General features: G+C 38.8%; 1 protein-coding gene across 2 annotated transcripts in view; it reads left to right on the top strand.

The window, feature by feature from the left end:
* LOC118222316 (activin receptor type-1C-like) overlaps positions 1 to 15860 on the top strand; it is a 28924-nt gene extending 13064 nt beyond the window's left edge. Inside the window, exons 3-10 of one of the 2 annotated variants that reach the window (XM_035407800.1) lie at positions 5226 to 5462; positions 5929 to 6159; positions 7889 to 8056; positions 8783 to 8939; positions 10758 to 10882; positions 12095 to 12225; positions 12392 to 12487; positions 13399 to 15860. In XM_035407800.1, the coding sequence (XP_035263691.1) occupies positions 5226 to 5462; positions 5929 to 6159; positions 7889 to 8056; positions 8783 to 8939; positions 10758 to 10882; positions 12095 to 12225; positions 12392 to 12487; positions 13399 to 13491 (1238 nt within the window). In that variant the 3' untranslated portion in view covers positions 13492 to 15860. Of the gene's footprint in view, positions 1 to 5225; positions 5463 to 5928; positions 6160 to 7888; positions 8057 to 8782; positions 8940 to 10757; positions 10883 to 12094; positions 12226 to 12391 lie in introns of both variants that reach the window. The other variant, XM_035407801.1, reaches the window with a different exon arrangement.
* Positions 15861 to 16496: the final 636 nt, after the last annotated feature.

Here is a 16496-nt window from a genome sequence, read left to right as displayed (position 1 = left end):
TATTGAAGCACGAGCCAGTTGAGCAGTCTTTGTGAGTGAAGCTCCTGCCATCTGTGCACCAATAATGAATAATTCAAAGTCACGGAAATCTTTTCCTCTTGCCATCTTGATCCAAAATCGAGGTCAACTGGGCATGCTCAGCATTTTTATACATGCCGCAGAGCATGATAGGATGTTAATTGCTTAATTATATTATGCAGTGCACCTGCATGGAAGCATCTGCATTCATTATGCTTCTGATTTATTCTCATTTATTCAGATTTTTCCTTTGTGTCACCTGTCTGTACATTTATTGTGTTATTATCGTGTATTATTGGCAGATTATGGCAAAAATATTAGTTTTTTTATCAGAATGCATGTGAATTAGTGTAAAATGGAGATGTTGAAATGTCCTGCATTCTGAAGACACAGCAATCCACGGGCTAGCGTCACTACTGCAATGATTTGGCGTGCCATAAGAATAAGCCTTTTTGTATTGAGATCTACCCTGCTTATTCATTGTGCAACATACATGCGTATAATATGCTAAAATGGTTGAGCTTGGTTGTGTGTGTGTGTGCCAAGGTCATTCAAATATGCAGCAACATGCTGTACGTGTATTATCACAGAATAGAGGCTATGTTGTTTTCTATTCCTCTGTGTGCTGGGGTGACAATGGCCCAAAACCGACGGGACTCAAATACAATTCTTTTATTAGTTGGTTAGGGAAGCTGAGCTACTGGAGGGGCACTTAACCCTCTCAATTACAGTCATGATTATGGTTATGCAAGTTAATATTGTGCATATGGCCAGCAGATAGCACAGGCAAAACAATGAACCAGCAATGCATCAAACCTTTCAATGAAGTTGCAGAGAAACTCTCAAACAAACATATTTCAACCCTGATCAACTCACAAATATCAACCATTCGATTTTTGATCCTAAGCAAGTGTGTCAACCCTCCTGTTACACTCAATTGTAGGTTTTGACAAGAAATGTAAATCCGAGCTGGGCAATTATAAATTATTTGCCCAAAAAAACAGTACTGCAATGTGACTGGGTGAATTCTGGAATACCACTGCATAAATATTTCTAAACCTTACTCAAAAGGCCAAATGATACTTGGCCATGGTAACAAACTCAGTTGATTTAGAAATATGTGTGTCTTCTGATAGACAACTTTTCACCAAGCATTGTGACTCAATGACAAACAAATGGCCATGATAAATTATAATTACAGAGATTTCATTTGAACTTTGTACATGACATTCACCGCTTTTATTTAATGTATCTTTTTTAAGTGATTGTAAAGTAACTGAAAATAGTTGAAATAGACCATAAATTATCACAGAGGGATGTAGCCACTACATATCCACCAAATATTTATTCAAATAATGTCAGTGACTATAATAACACACATTTCAAATCATTTGTTGGCCAGTTACTGATCATGTGTGAGATGGAAGCCAGGTTTGACCTCTTCTATACCCTTCTATTGTATGTATGTATGTTCTATTTACATTCTATATGTAGACGTGACAGCCTTGCCATGGGAATAGACTTGATGTTTCATTGCTTAGCAATATCTGTGAGTAAGTAATACAAGTCAAGCCTATGCTAATTTGGAAACAGGAGATAAATAATTGAAATATGTGTATTTAAAACATGACAAAACCAACACTCGTCCAAGCTCTCTCAGTTCAGTTATTTTGTTTAATAAAACATCAAGATACTGTTGTCATTATTTCTTATTTATAGAGTATTTAAGCTATTTGGTTACAGGTTTAATGGGAAATTAAAACTGACCCATTATAAACTTGTAGGCAATGTTCTAATTCTGAAGAAAGAGAATTTGAACAAATTCAAACAATAAATTTGATTTATGAGATTTGTTCAACTCAATTTATGATAAAAATTACAGGCCAACTCAGCACCTCCCAAAAAATATGCCTTGTGAGAAACGCCTGATAAGTATATCATTATGCTCATCTAATATTGCAGAGGTAGACTATGGAAATTGGCAGCATGCCCTGCTCAATGCGCACAGCTCTTAAAGGGAATGAAAATTGATAATTTGATTGGCTATTAACAAATGCAGCTACACCACACCCACTGATGATATATTCAGTATAACCCTGCCCTGTTCCCAGGTGGACCACATGCTTTACGCTGTGTGCTGCTCCCCTCTGGTTCCAAAACTACCAACAATCACAAGTCATGCCCAGTGCGCCACTCACTGCACTGCGCCATTGACTATGCCCATGCATCGTGCGACATTGCTTACGGAAAAGAGAGCTCTGTGTTTGCCAACTGTAGCTGATGGACCCCAAGAATCACTGCTTGCAGCTATTATTATTAGGGGCCAAGCACCGAAGGTGCAGGGCACCTGTTGTAATCGTTAGTATTATTATTATTATACTTTCCGCAATGGGAGTCTATGGCAGCCCATAGAACCCATTGGTAGTTTTTTATTAAATTTGGCACATTGATAAAGGACAGTCGATTGTATCCAGGCATCGGATTTGGGGTCAATCCATCCATCTCTGTAGCGCCACCAACAGGCCAAACTTCAAGGTACATTTTTGCTTATAACTGAACCGTTTTTCCTAGAGTTGTGATCTTCCGCAAATTAGACATTTTTATCAAATGCTTTAAATGCTTTCTGCCATGGACGTCTATGGCAGCCCCTATAACCGACTGGTTGGTTTTTACAAAACTTTGCAGAATGGTAGAGGGTTATGCCGTTCACCCTGCGATGGACTGGTGTCTTGTTCAGGGGTTGTTCTGGTTGCTTGTCTGCCTGGTGCCCCTGTCGTGCTTGGCCCCTTCATTGCTGCTCGCAGCTATAATAATAATAATAATAATAATAATAATAATAATTATTATTATTATTATTATTATAAGCAGACATATCACATTATTAGATCCAATTAGAGGTACACAATTTCAATAAAACATCAATGAATAACAAATGTATCTGTAATTCCTAATTAACCTGCAGCAAAACTTTAATTTAGCGTAAGATTGAGAACATGGTGGACTGTCAAATGTGAGAGGAGAGGGTAATAGTAGGTGTAGAACATGCACTATACAAACACACAGGAAAATACTGAAAAAAATTTCTCAGTTGTGGGAATGCTGAAAACATCCTGATTGGCCAGTGTAAATTCTCTCACTTTGTGCTCTGTGCTGCCTGCCCATGCTTTATTAAATATGACAACTCTGATGCATTTGTTGTCTATGCCTGTGCTGGCCACACATATCCATAAACTGCTTGTAATATTATGTCATCAGGCAGTTCCCATTACTACCATTTCTACGGGATTGTCAGTAATGATAACATGAGTTATATTTTTCTGTATTGTATGTTTCTGAGCTTTTCACAAACTGTTTCATTATACACTCTGTCACATCTAGCGGGCAAGATATCCACTCACTCATACGACTCTGTTGTCCAAGTCATCCTTGGAATTTCTACGGCATTATCAAAGCAATTACTATGCACTGACAATGGGGCCTCATAAGCTTTATTGCCATGGTATTATTGTCTCTAAGAAATGTAATGTAGGCTCTCAGGATTCAGTTTGCAGAATTATTTTTTAAACTGTTCATTCATTTTGTACTGTTTATTCATTCTACGAGTTTATTAGCCTTACAATTGCATATAATAAGTATTGCACAGAAGTTTTAGGAGATAAAAGGCTTGGTAATTCAATTTAATCAGGAATACATGTAATCTAAAGTTGAATATACTGTGTTGTAGCAAAATAGTGCACATTCAGATTCAGTAGCTATTACACATTTGACTAAGTAGATTCTGGGAACACAAAATGTTCAGGTTGTTTTGTTAGTAGTAGAAGTGATGGTCAACAAAAGTGACGAAACACAGTGCCGTTTCAAAATTGATAAAATACTATTGATCATATCCCCTAGCAGAAATTCTCATTTAACTGGACCATTCTGTGACCCAATCTGAAAAGAAACGGTACTCTAAAAGTGCGCATAGCAAATGGCTTTCCTGTTTGTTGCAAGTTATTGGAATGGACTTGTTTTAAAATATGTGGAAATCTTAGACAACTTGTGCTTTTATTCTTGTAGTAATTCACATTAATGGTATTGCTGCTGAGTGAAATTAAATTTATGGGGACAAATTGTCCACTAGAGGAAGAGGAGATCATTAAAAACATGCAAGTAAAAATGGCACAAATGATTTTGACTCAAAGTTTTTTCTTAGGGAGCACACTCTATTTGGCCAGACTAATTGGTCATGGACAGATAGAAAGTGATCATCTTGTCTGTCCTACTGAAATGGTCTGAATTAACTTGGTTGGTCAAAAACATTCCACTTTCTGGCCCTGAAAAACTTATTGCTTGCTTTAGCGCTATGTTTGGGGTCATTGTTCTGCTGTAAGATGAAGTGCTGTCCAATGATTTTTGGCGTATTTTGTTGGATGCGAGTAGCTAAGATGCTTGCATGCTTTAGTATTCATCCTGCAGCTAAAAAATCAGCAGTCACATCATCAATAAAGACAAGTAAGTAAATTCCAGTGGCAGCCATACATGTCCAAGCCAGAACACTAACTCCACCATGTTTTGCAGATTTGGTGGGGTGCTTTGGATCATGAAAAGTTCCTTCCCCATACTCTCTTCTTTCTATCACTTTGGTATAGGTTAATTCTAAACTTGTCCAGGAGACTTTTTTCCAGAACAGTTTTAAATGTGCCTCTCCTCTGATACACAACACCTATTTTTGCTTCTTTTTGACACTGCGGATGCACCACCAATTATATACTTCCCATGTCGTTGGATGATTACGAGGTCAGCATGTTCTTGGTTTGTGTATCTGCAGGTGCCTAGTCTGACCAGAAGTGGCTGCTAGAAAACAATGAGACCAACAGAGCTTCCTGGCTTGCCCCTTATCATCCCCAACAAGGCCAATTGTTGCCTTGCCAATGCAGATCTCCAGCCATAGTCTGCAATAGCGCGACCGGGACACAAACAATCAGTGCTAACGCTTTGCTGTAATTCTATTCAAAAAAATGTTTCATTGGATAAACCTAAAATTTTCACTTCAATTTGTTACGTCTATATTTTTCAGGTTTTTGCAAATTTAAAATATTTAGGTTCATTTGCATTATAATACCAGAACTGAAAGGTGCAATAAACTGTGCATTAGAAAGAGTAAATGAGCCCAACTTAATAGGTTTATAGCTGGTGACTTTCTCCTGTTTGCCCTGTGTGATCAGAGAGGCCATCAGGGGGAAACAGCTGGAGCAGTCTGGAGCTGGTGATGGTGACCCTGGTGCCTGTTTGCCTATTGTGTGTCAGCATCCTACTGTGGGTCCACACTCTCCATGGACAGCGTTGTATCTACAGGAAGGCCAACAAAAATGACATGGAGGAGACTTTGGATGACCAGATGTCCCCTGATAAGCATCTCAAAGACCTCATTTTTGACCTGAGCACCTCAGGGTCTGGATCTGGTATGAACCTCATAAGATCATGACATGGTATCTCAGGTGAAGTAGTGCTTTTCAAAAATGTTTTAGCCCCCTTCTATTTCCAGATTTGGAATCACCACTTTAATTTCTCCAGTCACCACTTTTCTGTCATACTCATGCAGGGAAGTGTATGCTCTCCTCCAAGCCGCCCACCTGATAGCAAATGACTACTTTCCACACTAGTGCAACACTTCAGCAGGTCAATTTAGTCTGTATTAATGGAAAGGTCTGTGAAGGTTCAGACCCCTGTGTTCTCAAAATGGTTTTCTTTTGTGCTGGTGGACTGTTAGCTGGAACATTCTGTCCAGCCCATAATTTGTTTTCCATGGTGTAATTTTCAAATAGATATGGCTAAAAGGTCTGAATCACTCTTCAGCTTTCTTATACCTGGTTGTATCACGCTATTTAGATACATTAATGTTCCTGCTGGGGCTGGTTTCTCCATCAGGACTTCCACTGCTCGTCCAGAGGACGATAGCTAGGACGATTGTCCTGCAGGAGAGCATCGGGAAGGGCCGATTCGGGGAGGTGTGGCGGGGGAAGTGGAGGGGGGAGGATGTGGCAGTGAAGATATTTTCGTCACGGGATGAAAGGTCCTGGTTCCGAGAAGTGGAGATGTACCAGACCATCATGCTTAGACATGAAAACATCCTGGGCTTCATTGCTGCCGACAATAAAGGTACTCTGCTCTTCAGAATGATCAAAGCCATGGAGAGAGTGCCCTGTTCATTTTAGACAGAGCTTTTTCTAGGACTATGTCTATATTTTCCCATATATGACCCATACATTTTCATATACTATGGGCCAAATACAATTAAACACACTTAGACTGTTTAAGGTCAATTCTCTCAAACCCTCCAGAATAATCTGACGCTGTATCAGAATAAAGGCTACTTTCTTTGCACTATCACAATTGCAGCAAGATGTAGCATATTCAGCCTAATGAAATGATTTCCAGGGAATGATCGACATGCATATTTATGGTTAGACCACTTTTTAAAATATGCACCTTTTCATGCTAAAAGGCCAGTGCTGTATCTCTTTAATATTCATTGAGCACATCATAATACCAATACGTACCTGCTGAGTTACTGATTGATTGTGTGAAACACTCTATCCCAATAACATTTTAGCAGTTAATTCTACTGTTAGCAACTGAAATATATTGCACTGAAATACATTGTTGTCTAACCAATATTTGTTTCTCTCTTCTTCATTATTACACATTGCTTTATTACACAAAGCTATTTTTAAATTTATATTCTATCCTCGATTTTTTTCCCACCCCGAACTCACCCGAACTTTTTGATCTCCCGTCAGCAGCCCTTCCTGTTGAATTCAGGAGTAGTGAGCTATAGACCCGTGGCTCCTCTGATTCACATGATGGTATTTTTGCTTCTTTTTCGCGTTGCGGATGCACCACCAATTATATACTGCCCATGTCGTCGGAGGATTACAAGGTCAGCATGTTCTTCGTTTGTGCATCCGGTCTGACCAGGAGTAGCTGCTAAAGCAATGAGACCATCTGAGCTATCCGGCTTACCCCCTCTCAGTTCCCGATGAGGCTGGGCCAAATGTTGCTTGCCATGGCACAACCAGGACCCAAAGAACCAGGCTCAATGAGCATCTATACAGAGCGCGCCACCCAGAGGCCCCTACACAAACTAATTTTAAACATACCGTATGCCTGGAAAAGGACTACATTATTTAATTGCTTTATTCATAAAATATTGCATTAATTGAGCATGATGATGTTTCTTCATCCTTTCATTTCCTTCTATTAAATTTTTAAATCTTTAAAAAAAATGCAAAACATAAATAACTTTATTTTATTAATTGTTTTAAACAGTGAGAACTGTGAATTGGAGGCAGGCATACAGATTCTTGGCAAAAGGTGCAAGTTCACCCCTTCTTTTAAAAAAGCTCCCACTTCCAGCCCAGGTGGCACAATTCTGTTGCTTTTTTATTTTTCAGTCTTCAGCTTTTAAGTATGTTCGCTTGAATATGAAGAGGTTAGTCTGGTTGAATTGAATTGCCTTAAACTGGCCACATAGGTTTAAATCTAGGTGGGTTGTCTTTCTTGTATATTTTTTTCACAACTCAAAAGCATGACTAAATGTTGGGGGATGAGGATTCAGTCCCTGTACAGCATGAGATGTGAGGGGCTAAGGTGGTGTGAGCATTTGTTTTACCTCACTTGATTTGTTTTTTCATGCCCAACAAGCCAATGAAAACTCACATCTTTAAAAAGCACCCTGAGCTCATTTAAAAACTTGTTGGACACTTTTCTAACAGGAAGTCTCCTCCAAGTAGTAGAACTGAACTGAACTGAAACATTCTGCTAGTCAACCTAAAAAACAATGGTACCATTTATCATGCCAAGAAAATGGTTTTCCTGTCTGTTGCAGACAACGGGTCATGGACTCAGCTCTGGCTGGTGTCAGAATACCATGAGCATGGATCCATGTTTGACTACCTGAACAGGTACACCATCTCTGTGGAGGGGATGGTCATCCTTGCCGTCTCTTTAGCCAGTGGACTCGCACACCTGCACATGGAGATCATCGGTGCTCAGGGTAACGCCCACTGTCAATCAACTCTGACACAAAAGTAATCAAAGACAAACTTATTGTAGTAAATTATTGGCTCTTCATTAATTAAAAATTACATTTTTCTGCATAAACTATTTAAGAAATGAAATGTATGAACATCAAATGCAAACCATTTGCATTTAATGTTCATACATTTCCAATAATTAACTGCTTTGTTACTTATCTGATTTTACCAAGTTAGATAAGCCTGTCTTCTCAATCTGAGAACACAGTTTTGCTGACTGAGATAATTCCACCTTCAGAGTTTGCACTGTCAATCAAAAGTAAAAGTCTACGAAATACACATGTATTGTGATTAAGTGGGCATACATTTTTTTTTGAAAGATTTTCTGTTCCAGACAGTTAAATCTGCCAATTTACCAATAGTTTAATTAGGTCTATTAACAGAAATATCACTTTCTTAGTCAGTTATACTGCCTACAATATTTTTATCTTTATTGGTCAAAGTTAAAAAAGACCATGCTAAAAATCATAGACATCACTAATACCTAACCTAAACCAAAGCTAAATATATAACTAATACTATATTATATCGATTAATACTATATATCAATTAATTTTAAATTTATAATAATTAAATTATATATATTTTATTTTTTAATTTGTCATTTTCAGAATTCAAATGCATGTGAAGCATCCTCATCTCTAACACAGTCAACGAAGAAATGTGCAATTTTTCTTATGTGACAGGCAAGCCGGCCATCGCTCATAGAGATTTAAAATCCAAGAACATTTTGGTGAAGAAGAATGGCACTGCTGTCATTGCTGACCTGGGCCTGGCGGTGAAGCATGATTCAGTCACCAACACTACAGATATTTCATCCAATCACAGAGTGGGAACAAAGAGGTAAGAACAGTGCCCCATCTGGCAAAGACAATCAGACCTGTATGCATAAGAACACCAATTTATAAAGGGCAGATTTCTGACCTGGAATTCAATGTCATTGCTCAGGAAGGGGTTGATAGAGCCTTTTTTTGTTTATGACATTTTCAGCGCATATAACTACGGACATGTAGCAGACAATTTTGACAAGTGTTGAGTGGTCACATTTCTAAGCAATGGGAAGTAGACCTAGACATAAAAAGTGTTATATATTATATTATCTGCACAAAAATAAGACTAATAATAAATAGTTTGCTGTCGTGTAGGCTATAAAATTGAAAGGCTACAACAGATGAGCTCAGATAAAAAAAGGATTTAAATTTATGATAAAATTTGATTGTAGTTAGTTGTTCAAACAATTTCCTCTGTCATTCTGTGGTGGTGCATCTTTCAGCATGAGTTGGTTGAAACAGGCACGTATCGTTTTGCCTTCTGAACAACATTCTGAGTGGTTTTTTTTTTTGCCTCTGTCCCAGAGAGATATATGCAGTGCCTGGTTCATAAGGCTATAATCTGGTTGAAAGATCCATGGTTTTTTTCAAATCTGGAGTACATATTGAAGTACTGGGAATGGTACAGTACAGCAAAATACCTACTGCCCCGTAATCATTAGACCTAATTTATTTTCCTTGCAGAATGAATAAAATTTGCAAAAATAATTACCGTCTGTTGACTTGTTTGTTTCCACAGACATGCTGTCAATTGATTTGACCAGGTCTGCCACATTTAAAAATGCACATAATTGAAGATTTGCCCGCTTTTTCAAGTGGAATGTCAAAAATGCATCCATTAAATCTTGTATGTCTTTTCCCCACGGCGAGCAGGTTTGCCTGCCACTGTTAGCTATGCATGGCAAATTGTGGTCACTCACTCACTCACTCATGGACGACCTGAGAGGGATGTTTGGTAGGATGCATGCGCAGGTGGTGCTTCGTTTAGTAGGACGCATGCGCAGGTGCATCTCCCAAAATCACCACTTCGAACGGCACAAGATTTTTAAGCACAGCTTTATCGCCTGACGTTACTTTAGCTAACCCTAACATGTTAGCATTTCGCCTACTTTAGTTAACCTAGTTAGCGCTGGTTTTTCTGAAATCCAATCTCTTCATCAGTGAAGGTTGTCGAAAATGTGTTTCACAGTATCATAAATAGACAATTCAATTATCAATGGATTGGTAAGGTATCATAAATTGACAATTCAATTATCAATGGATTGGTAAGGTATCATAAATAAACAATTAAATTGTCAAGTCAGACCAGGCCCTATTGGGCCCTAGGTTTTCCCGCCACAGACATGCAGCTGTGTCTGATCTCAGTGTTACCTTTTCTGGCCTCACTTCCTCTAACCAGACAAGCATTCCTGCTTCCCTGTCCCCAGTTTATCTGCCCACTCACATCAGTCCCACCTCAATCTATTCCTAATTGGTGACATGCTCATGGACACATGGATTTATCAGTTGGCGCTTGTGCGAATGAACTGAACGGTGAATGTGTTTGTGACTTTGGGGTATCTGAAACAGGTTGCATTTTCCAGGATTTAGTTTTCTTCTACAACTAGCCAGGGTGCTTTTAAACTCACCCTGCAAAACTGCATCTCCCTCATGGCATCATAAACTACATAAACTGGATTTTTTTCTTAAATTGCAGCAAAGAATATTGTTGTATGGTTGTGACCAGAATGACTTGTCGCGCCCTCTCTACAATTGGGACTTGACAGAGGCAAGTTCACTATCAGTCACAAAACGCTTATAATTGACAGCACATTTAACTTTCTGAACGCAGGTATATGGCTCCAGAGGTCCTGGACGACACAATCAACATGAACACCTTTGAGTCGTTCAAGCGGGCAGACATCTACTCCTTGGGCTTAGTGTTCTGGGAATTGGCACGGAGGTGCCCTGTGACAGGTATTGTTGTTCAGACAACTTCCAAGCACAACATCAGTGCAACTGAGCCATCTTATTAAAAACATGTGGGGAAGTGAAGCACTTGATTATAATGCTAAATAAAATGTATTCATTTCAGCGTGATGAAGAGATTAAAGTACTATTCTCAATGTGACCCACTGTATCAGGAATGCAAGCAGAACTGCAGCAGTAAGGGCTGAGGCTTTACCCATGGAGGGAGGGTTTTGATTGACAGGTTTTTCATTGAGCAATGGCCACTCCCCTAATCGATCAGCAGCTTAGTCTGCCTGCAACAGCTACTTCAGTTGTTCAGCCATCCAGAGCAATACCTGGGTAGCTCATCTAGGGAATTACAGAGAAAACTGTGTTATGTTTCTGTTTCACTTCACCTTTTAGTTGATTATCTTTTTTTTCCTCCTGCACGATCTTTGTTTCGGTTTGTAGTATGGGCGTGGTTTCCTCTAACTCTCTCTCCCCTCAGCTGATCACTCTCACCTGTTCTGGCCGCATTCTCACACATTGGTTAATCAGTCATTTCATTCACCTGTTCCCTGTTTGCATGTACATGCTCTGTTCAATTATCTCTCATTTCACTCACCTGGTTCCCTTGGTATATATTCTCTGCCAGATTGTGCTTCTGTTTACATTGCCTTTCCAGCGTTTTTCTCTTGCTAGTTTGACTCGTGTTTGATCTTGCCTGTTTTCCTGACCACCGATTTTTGCCTGCCGTCTTTGCTTTGCTGATTTCCTGTTTTGACATTCGCCTGATTTTTGTACTTTTGCCCCGGTGTAAATTCTGGTTTTGATCTATGCACGAACTGACTACGAGACTGCCTGCTGTATTGTGTACTTTCACATTAAACGTCTCCATTCGGGGGTTTCGCCACTTCGTTGTCTGAGTCTGCATTTGGGTCCACCCAACTTTGACCTGTGACAAACTGACTGACTGCATGAATTTTAGAGGGCTTGCATGCTGGTATGTCCCCCTAAATCAATGGAGGACATTCAAATGAATTGTGGAATAAGGAATTGAGTTGACTAATTGATGAGAAATACTACATTGCAATAAAGACGTTACATTCACATTGGTGGTTGTGATTGATGTGATCATACTTTATTGTAAAGCGCTATGCAATCATGTATAGTAGAGTTTATTTCTGACCATTTCTGCTTGCAGTTTTCATGAAGCGATAAACATATGTTTTTGTACAGGCATCTATGAAGATTATCAGTTGCCTTACTATGACATGGTGGCTTCAGATCCATCATTAGAAGACATGAAAAAGGTGGTCTGTGACCAAAAATTGAGACCCAACATTCCCAACCAGTGGCAAAGCTGTGAGGTATGAAGGGTGGGAGGGGGGCAGTGGAATTACTTCGGAAGAAATGTACATAGTGTAATTGATAGTATGAAAAGCAGCATGGCAGCTAAAATGTGAACTATGTAACAGGGGTTTGGGTTAGGTCTGTAATGGGTTTTCTCCTTGTCTATGATTCTCTATTTGGCAGGCACTAAGGGTGATGGGTAAAATCATGCGAGAGTGCTGGTATGCCAATGCTGTTGCTCGGCTCACTGCGCTACGGATAAAGAAAACTGTCTCCCAGGTGATGACCATCATGGACGGCAAAGACTCGCTGGCCTCACAGCTAACATGAATGTAAAACCAGGACTTCAATCATGGACCTTCACCCATGAACTATAAATGCCCTGCAGTGGGATGCTTGGCCTACTATGCCAAAGAACCCTGACAGTACAGCTACGTTAGGCCAACGTAGACACTCTGTCAAGCTCCGTCTGTGGGAGGTAGCCATGACGAAGCCCAGAGGTAGTTAGCCCATCAGGCAGATGCTTACCTCGGAATCAGGTTTGTGTCAAAATTATTAGAGAAAACATTATTCGTTTGACAGATCTGTGCCAAAATTATCAAGCAAAATATTTCTGATTGAGAGCGAAGAAATACATATTGCGAATAAATTGATTTCAAAAGTAAAACTTAAGACTTTTGAATCTGGAACAAAATGGAAAAATATTGCAATCAATTGGTTTTCTGTGCTGTGAAAACTATCGGCTGTGTTTGACACTTAATACAATGTTTTCTTGATTTTGACACATCTGATTTCGCGGCAAGCAACGTAGCTACGAAATCTTCCCAATGGGCAAACTACCTCCACACGATGTCACGACTACCTCATAAAGATGGAAAGCGACTGAGCACCTACGTTGGCCCCATGTTGCTTTTCTCAGTGTGCTGTCTGGGAAACAAGGTGTTATTAAGAAGCAGAAGTCACTGCTAGAAGTTACTTATTCAATCCAAGGTATAACCTCACCATAATGGTCATATAAGACCGAGAAAAGGCAGGTATATTGTATAGATTCCACACTACCTCAAAAAGTGGCCAGAGAAGCTGTACAGCAACTATTTTTGCCATCCATGTATTGCTTGAGAAACATGCGTATTGTTTGTTAATGTTAATGTTACCATGTAACACACCCGCTGCTATGCCTGATTGTACAGGAAACTTGTGTTCTGTTCCGGGGATGTTACCACGTATCCTATTGCCACAGCCGCTACGATAGAGGTAAATGCTTTATCCTTGTGAATGAATGAAGCTAGTTCTTAGTGCCTAAAGTGATGACTCATTTTTACATTAACCTTGGGAATTTTAATCCACATATTTGCTTGTCAAATACCTGACTTCAGTTTAGTTTGATTTGAAAAGTTTAAAACTAAAGATTGTGTGATTACTTTTACAGAGAATAATATCTCTTTGAAAAACACTGAATGTTTTCATTCTTATTTTAAGGGATTGAAAAAGGAAGTTGTTTTCTTTACAGTCTGTAACAGCTTTAATTCCACAACACGGACCTCCATTACAGGATTATTCAATGTGTTATTTCAATGAGTCCTTACATTGACCATCCCCTGCTCAAGTACATAATACATGTCAGCTAGAGGTAGTTAGAGGAGGGGGTTGCAGAATTTGTCTCCAAGATGTTTGTGAAAAGCAAAGCAAGTACAACTTTTACTGTATTTAAGATATTCTGAATGTAACTGAAAATCACTATAAATCTTTGTGCAATCCAAGTATTTATTTTTTACATTTATTGCAAAGCATAAATCAAAAATATTCCTTGATGCAAAGATTACAAATATACATGTATATTTTTCTACATTGTATGTAAGTTGAGTGGATTGTTTTGTATTGCACTGTAGCGTTGCTATAAGCTGCCATATATGCGTGTTTACATGAGTACATATTCTGTGTGTATTACTGAAAAGCTGTATTAGCAAGAGAATGTGAACCTGATGCTTTTGTTTGTTAGTTTGGGCAGATAGCCCACTCCGGGGTGCCACAAGTGTCTGTGAGGCCAAATAAATTATTAATTTTTTTATTTTTTAGGTATGCTTTATTTATCCAGGAGAGAGTCCTATTGAGATTTTTATCTTTTTCAAAAGGTGAAAAGACCAAGATAGCAGCATACATAAATACCAGAACTACATGTAACAGAGCTACTAGCTTAACTACATTTCCCAATAGCATGTGGTAGCTTAACCTCTTTGGAAAACAATTAGCTTTCTAGTTGGTGAACTATTTTTTTTTTAGTAGAGCAGTAGTGAGGTAGCATGAACAAAGTTACATTTCCCCTGGGTTAAAGTGCAGAAGAAAGATTAACTTTTTAAAATTGATTTAAATTTTAAAGATTAAAATTAAAAATGGGCATTTTGGTCAGTATAACTGCCTGGTGTTGGCATATGGAACATTGGCCCAATTCCAAACAGAGCCCACTGGACTCATACTTATATTTTTGGGGACAGGTGAGTCTACATATGGACAAGGGGTACATATGTAGACATATGCACATGTCTGAAAAATAGGCATACCGGTAGTTTCAAAGCTTAAAAAGCTTTGCCATCAATGTTTGACTATCTACACAGAAATGTTTTCACTGATCTCTGAATCTTTACAAAAACCACAATGTTTGGCGGTGAATTGCCACTTTTGGGATGTCCTACCTTTGGGGAATCTGAGTTAGATCTGTCTCCTGAGTCACTTGTGTATGCTGTCTTTGAAGGCTGCTGTTCTTACCCCCTTATCACAGTGGCTTACTCTCAGTTTTTTTTTCCCTACAATGAAATCAACTCTGTCGATTTGGTTGATCCAAATCTTAGGATGAATTTTCTTTCATGTCACCTTTGCTGGGTTTTAACATAAGTGCTGTTTTGCTGTTTAAAAAAAAAATGTGACTAATCACCTACCCCCAACACATCGGCATTTACCACCATAGTGTAGGAGTCTGTCACCATGACTTTGCATTGTTCCAGACTGAACTGTCCTCTGTGGTCATCGGTGAAGATAGCAGCAGCACATCAAAGCACAAATTCTGCACTGAGGGAGAAATCTGAATAACAATCTGTCATTTTCAGCAGTATACACATGCCTAAAATGAATGTACTGGTAGGATGTTTTTGCAGACATGACCATTTTCCCAAAGTTTTTACTCTTTTCAGTTTTTACTCTTATGGTGCACATTGTGCCTTCCAAGTGGATGACATACCCTTTGCATTTGCCCTACTTGATGCACTGTAATAACAACTGGCCTCCGTGCATTTGTAATTTGCACAAATCATTACATCATTGTTTTATTTTTCTTATTCTAGTGCATTACATGTGTAGGGAGTTATACACTAGACATTCTGAAGCGTAAATATTGTACATATATTGTACTGTAATGCTTTATTAGACAGTGTGTACAGCAGCAGTGTTTGTGATTGTAGTTAATAAACTGTGTGTCAAAAGTGTGCAAGTATATGCCTATGAGTTCCATGCTCAAATGTTTTACTCTACAACAGTGTTTTACCTGTGAGACATGCTATCCCTGGACAGGTCCATTTCCCCTATCTGGCAATGGTACAGGCCATACAAAATGTCAATGTGAGTTTTAGAAGTAAATTTGGTGTCAAGCCAAATGCCTAGATATTTATGTCTAGAGACTTTCTTTGTTAGCACCACTTAATGTATTGATCATCAGATTAGCATATTCAATATTTCTTGCTTTTGAGAATTACATACATTTCATTTTAGATGTATTTAACCCAAGCTTGAGATTCATCAATGCATGCTACAAATAATTAAAAGCAGACTGAAAATTTTCAAAAGCTATATGTATAGAATGACCAAAGCAGTAAAACTTTCCAGAAGTTATAGAAGATACACTATCATTAATGTACAGTGTAAAAAAGACGGATTCTAAGATAGAACCCTGAGGAATTCCTATTGTGACATGTATTGATTCAGATCATATACTACCTAAAACCACACACTGTGATCTATCTCATAGGCTGTTCTTAAACCACTTGAGAGGAGTGGCATTGAGGCCATGTTTGTGTAAAAGAATGAGATGATCAACTCTATCGAAAGCCTTAGACCAGGCTACAGAAAGAGCTGTGTAGAACTGATGATTGTCAAAAGCTGATACAATATCATTTATGCCTAAGGAGGTAGCGGTGATGGTGCTATGTCCAGACCTAAAACCAGACTGTTGGTGACATTGGATTGAATGACCAGCCAGGAAGACCTAAGATAAGATAAGCTGCGCATTTATCAGTGATTA

This window comes from Anguilla anguilla, chromosome 3 (genome assembly GCF_013347855.1).
Source record: "Anguilla anguilla isolate fAngAng1 chromosome 3, fAngAng1.pri, whole genome shotgun sequence".
Classification (NCBI taxonomy): domain Eukaryota; kingdom Metazoa; phylum Chordata; class Actinopteri; order Anguilliformes; family Anguillidae; genus Anguilla; species Anguilla anguilla.
This window is presented reverse-complemented; position numbering and strand designations above follow the sequence as displayed.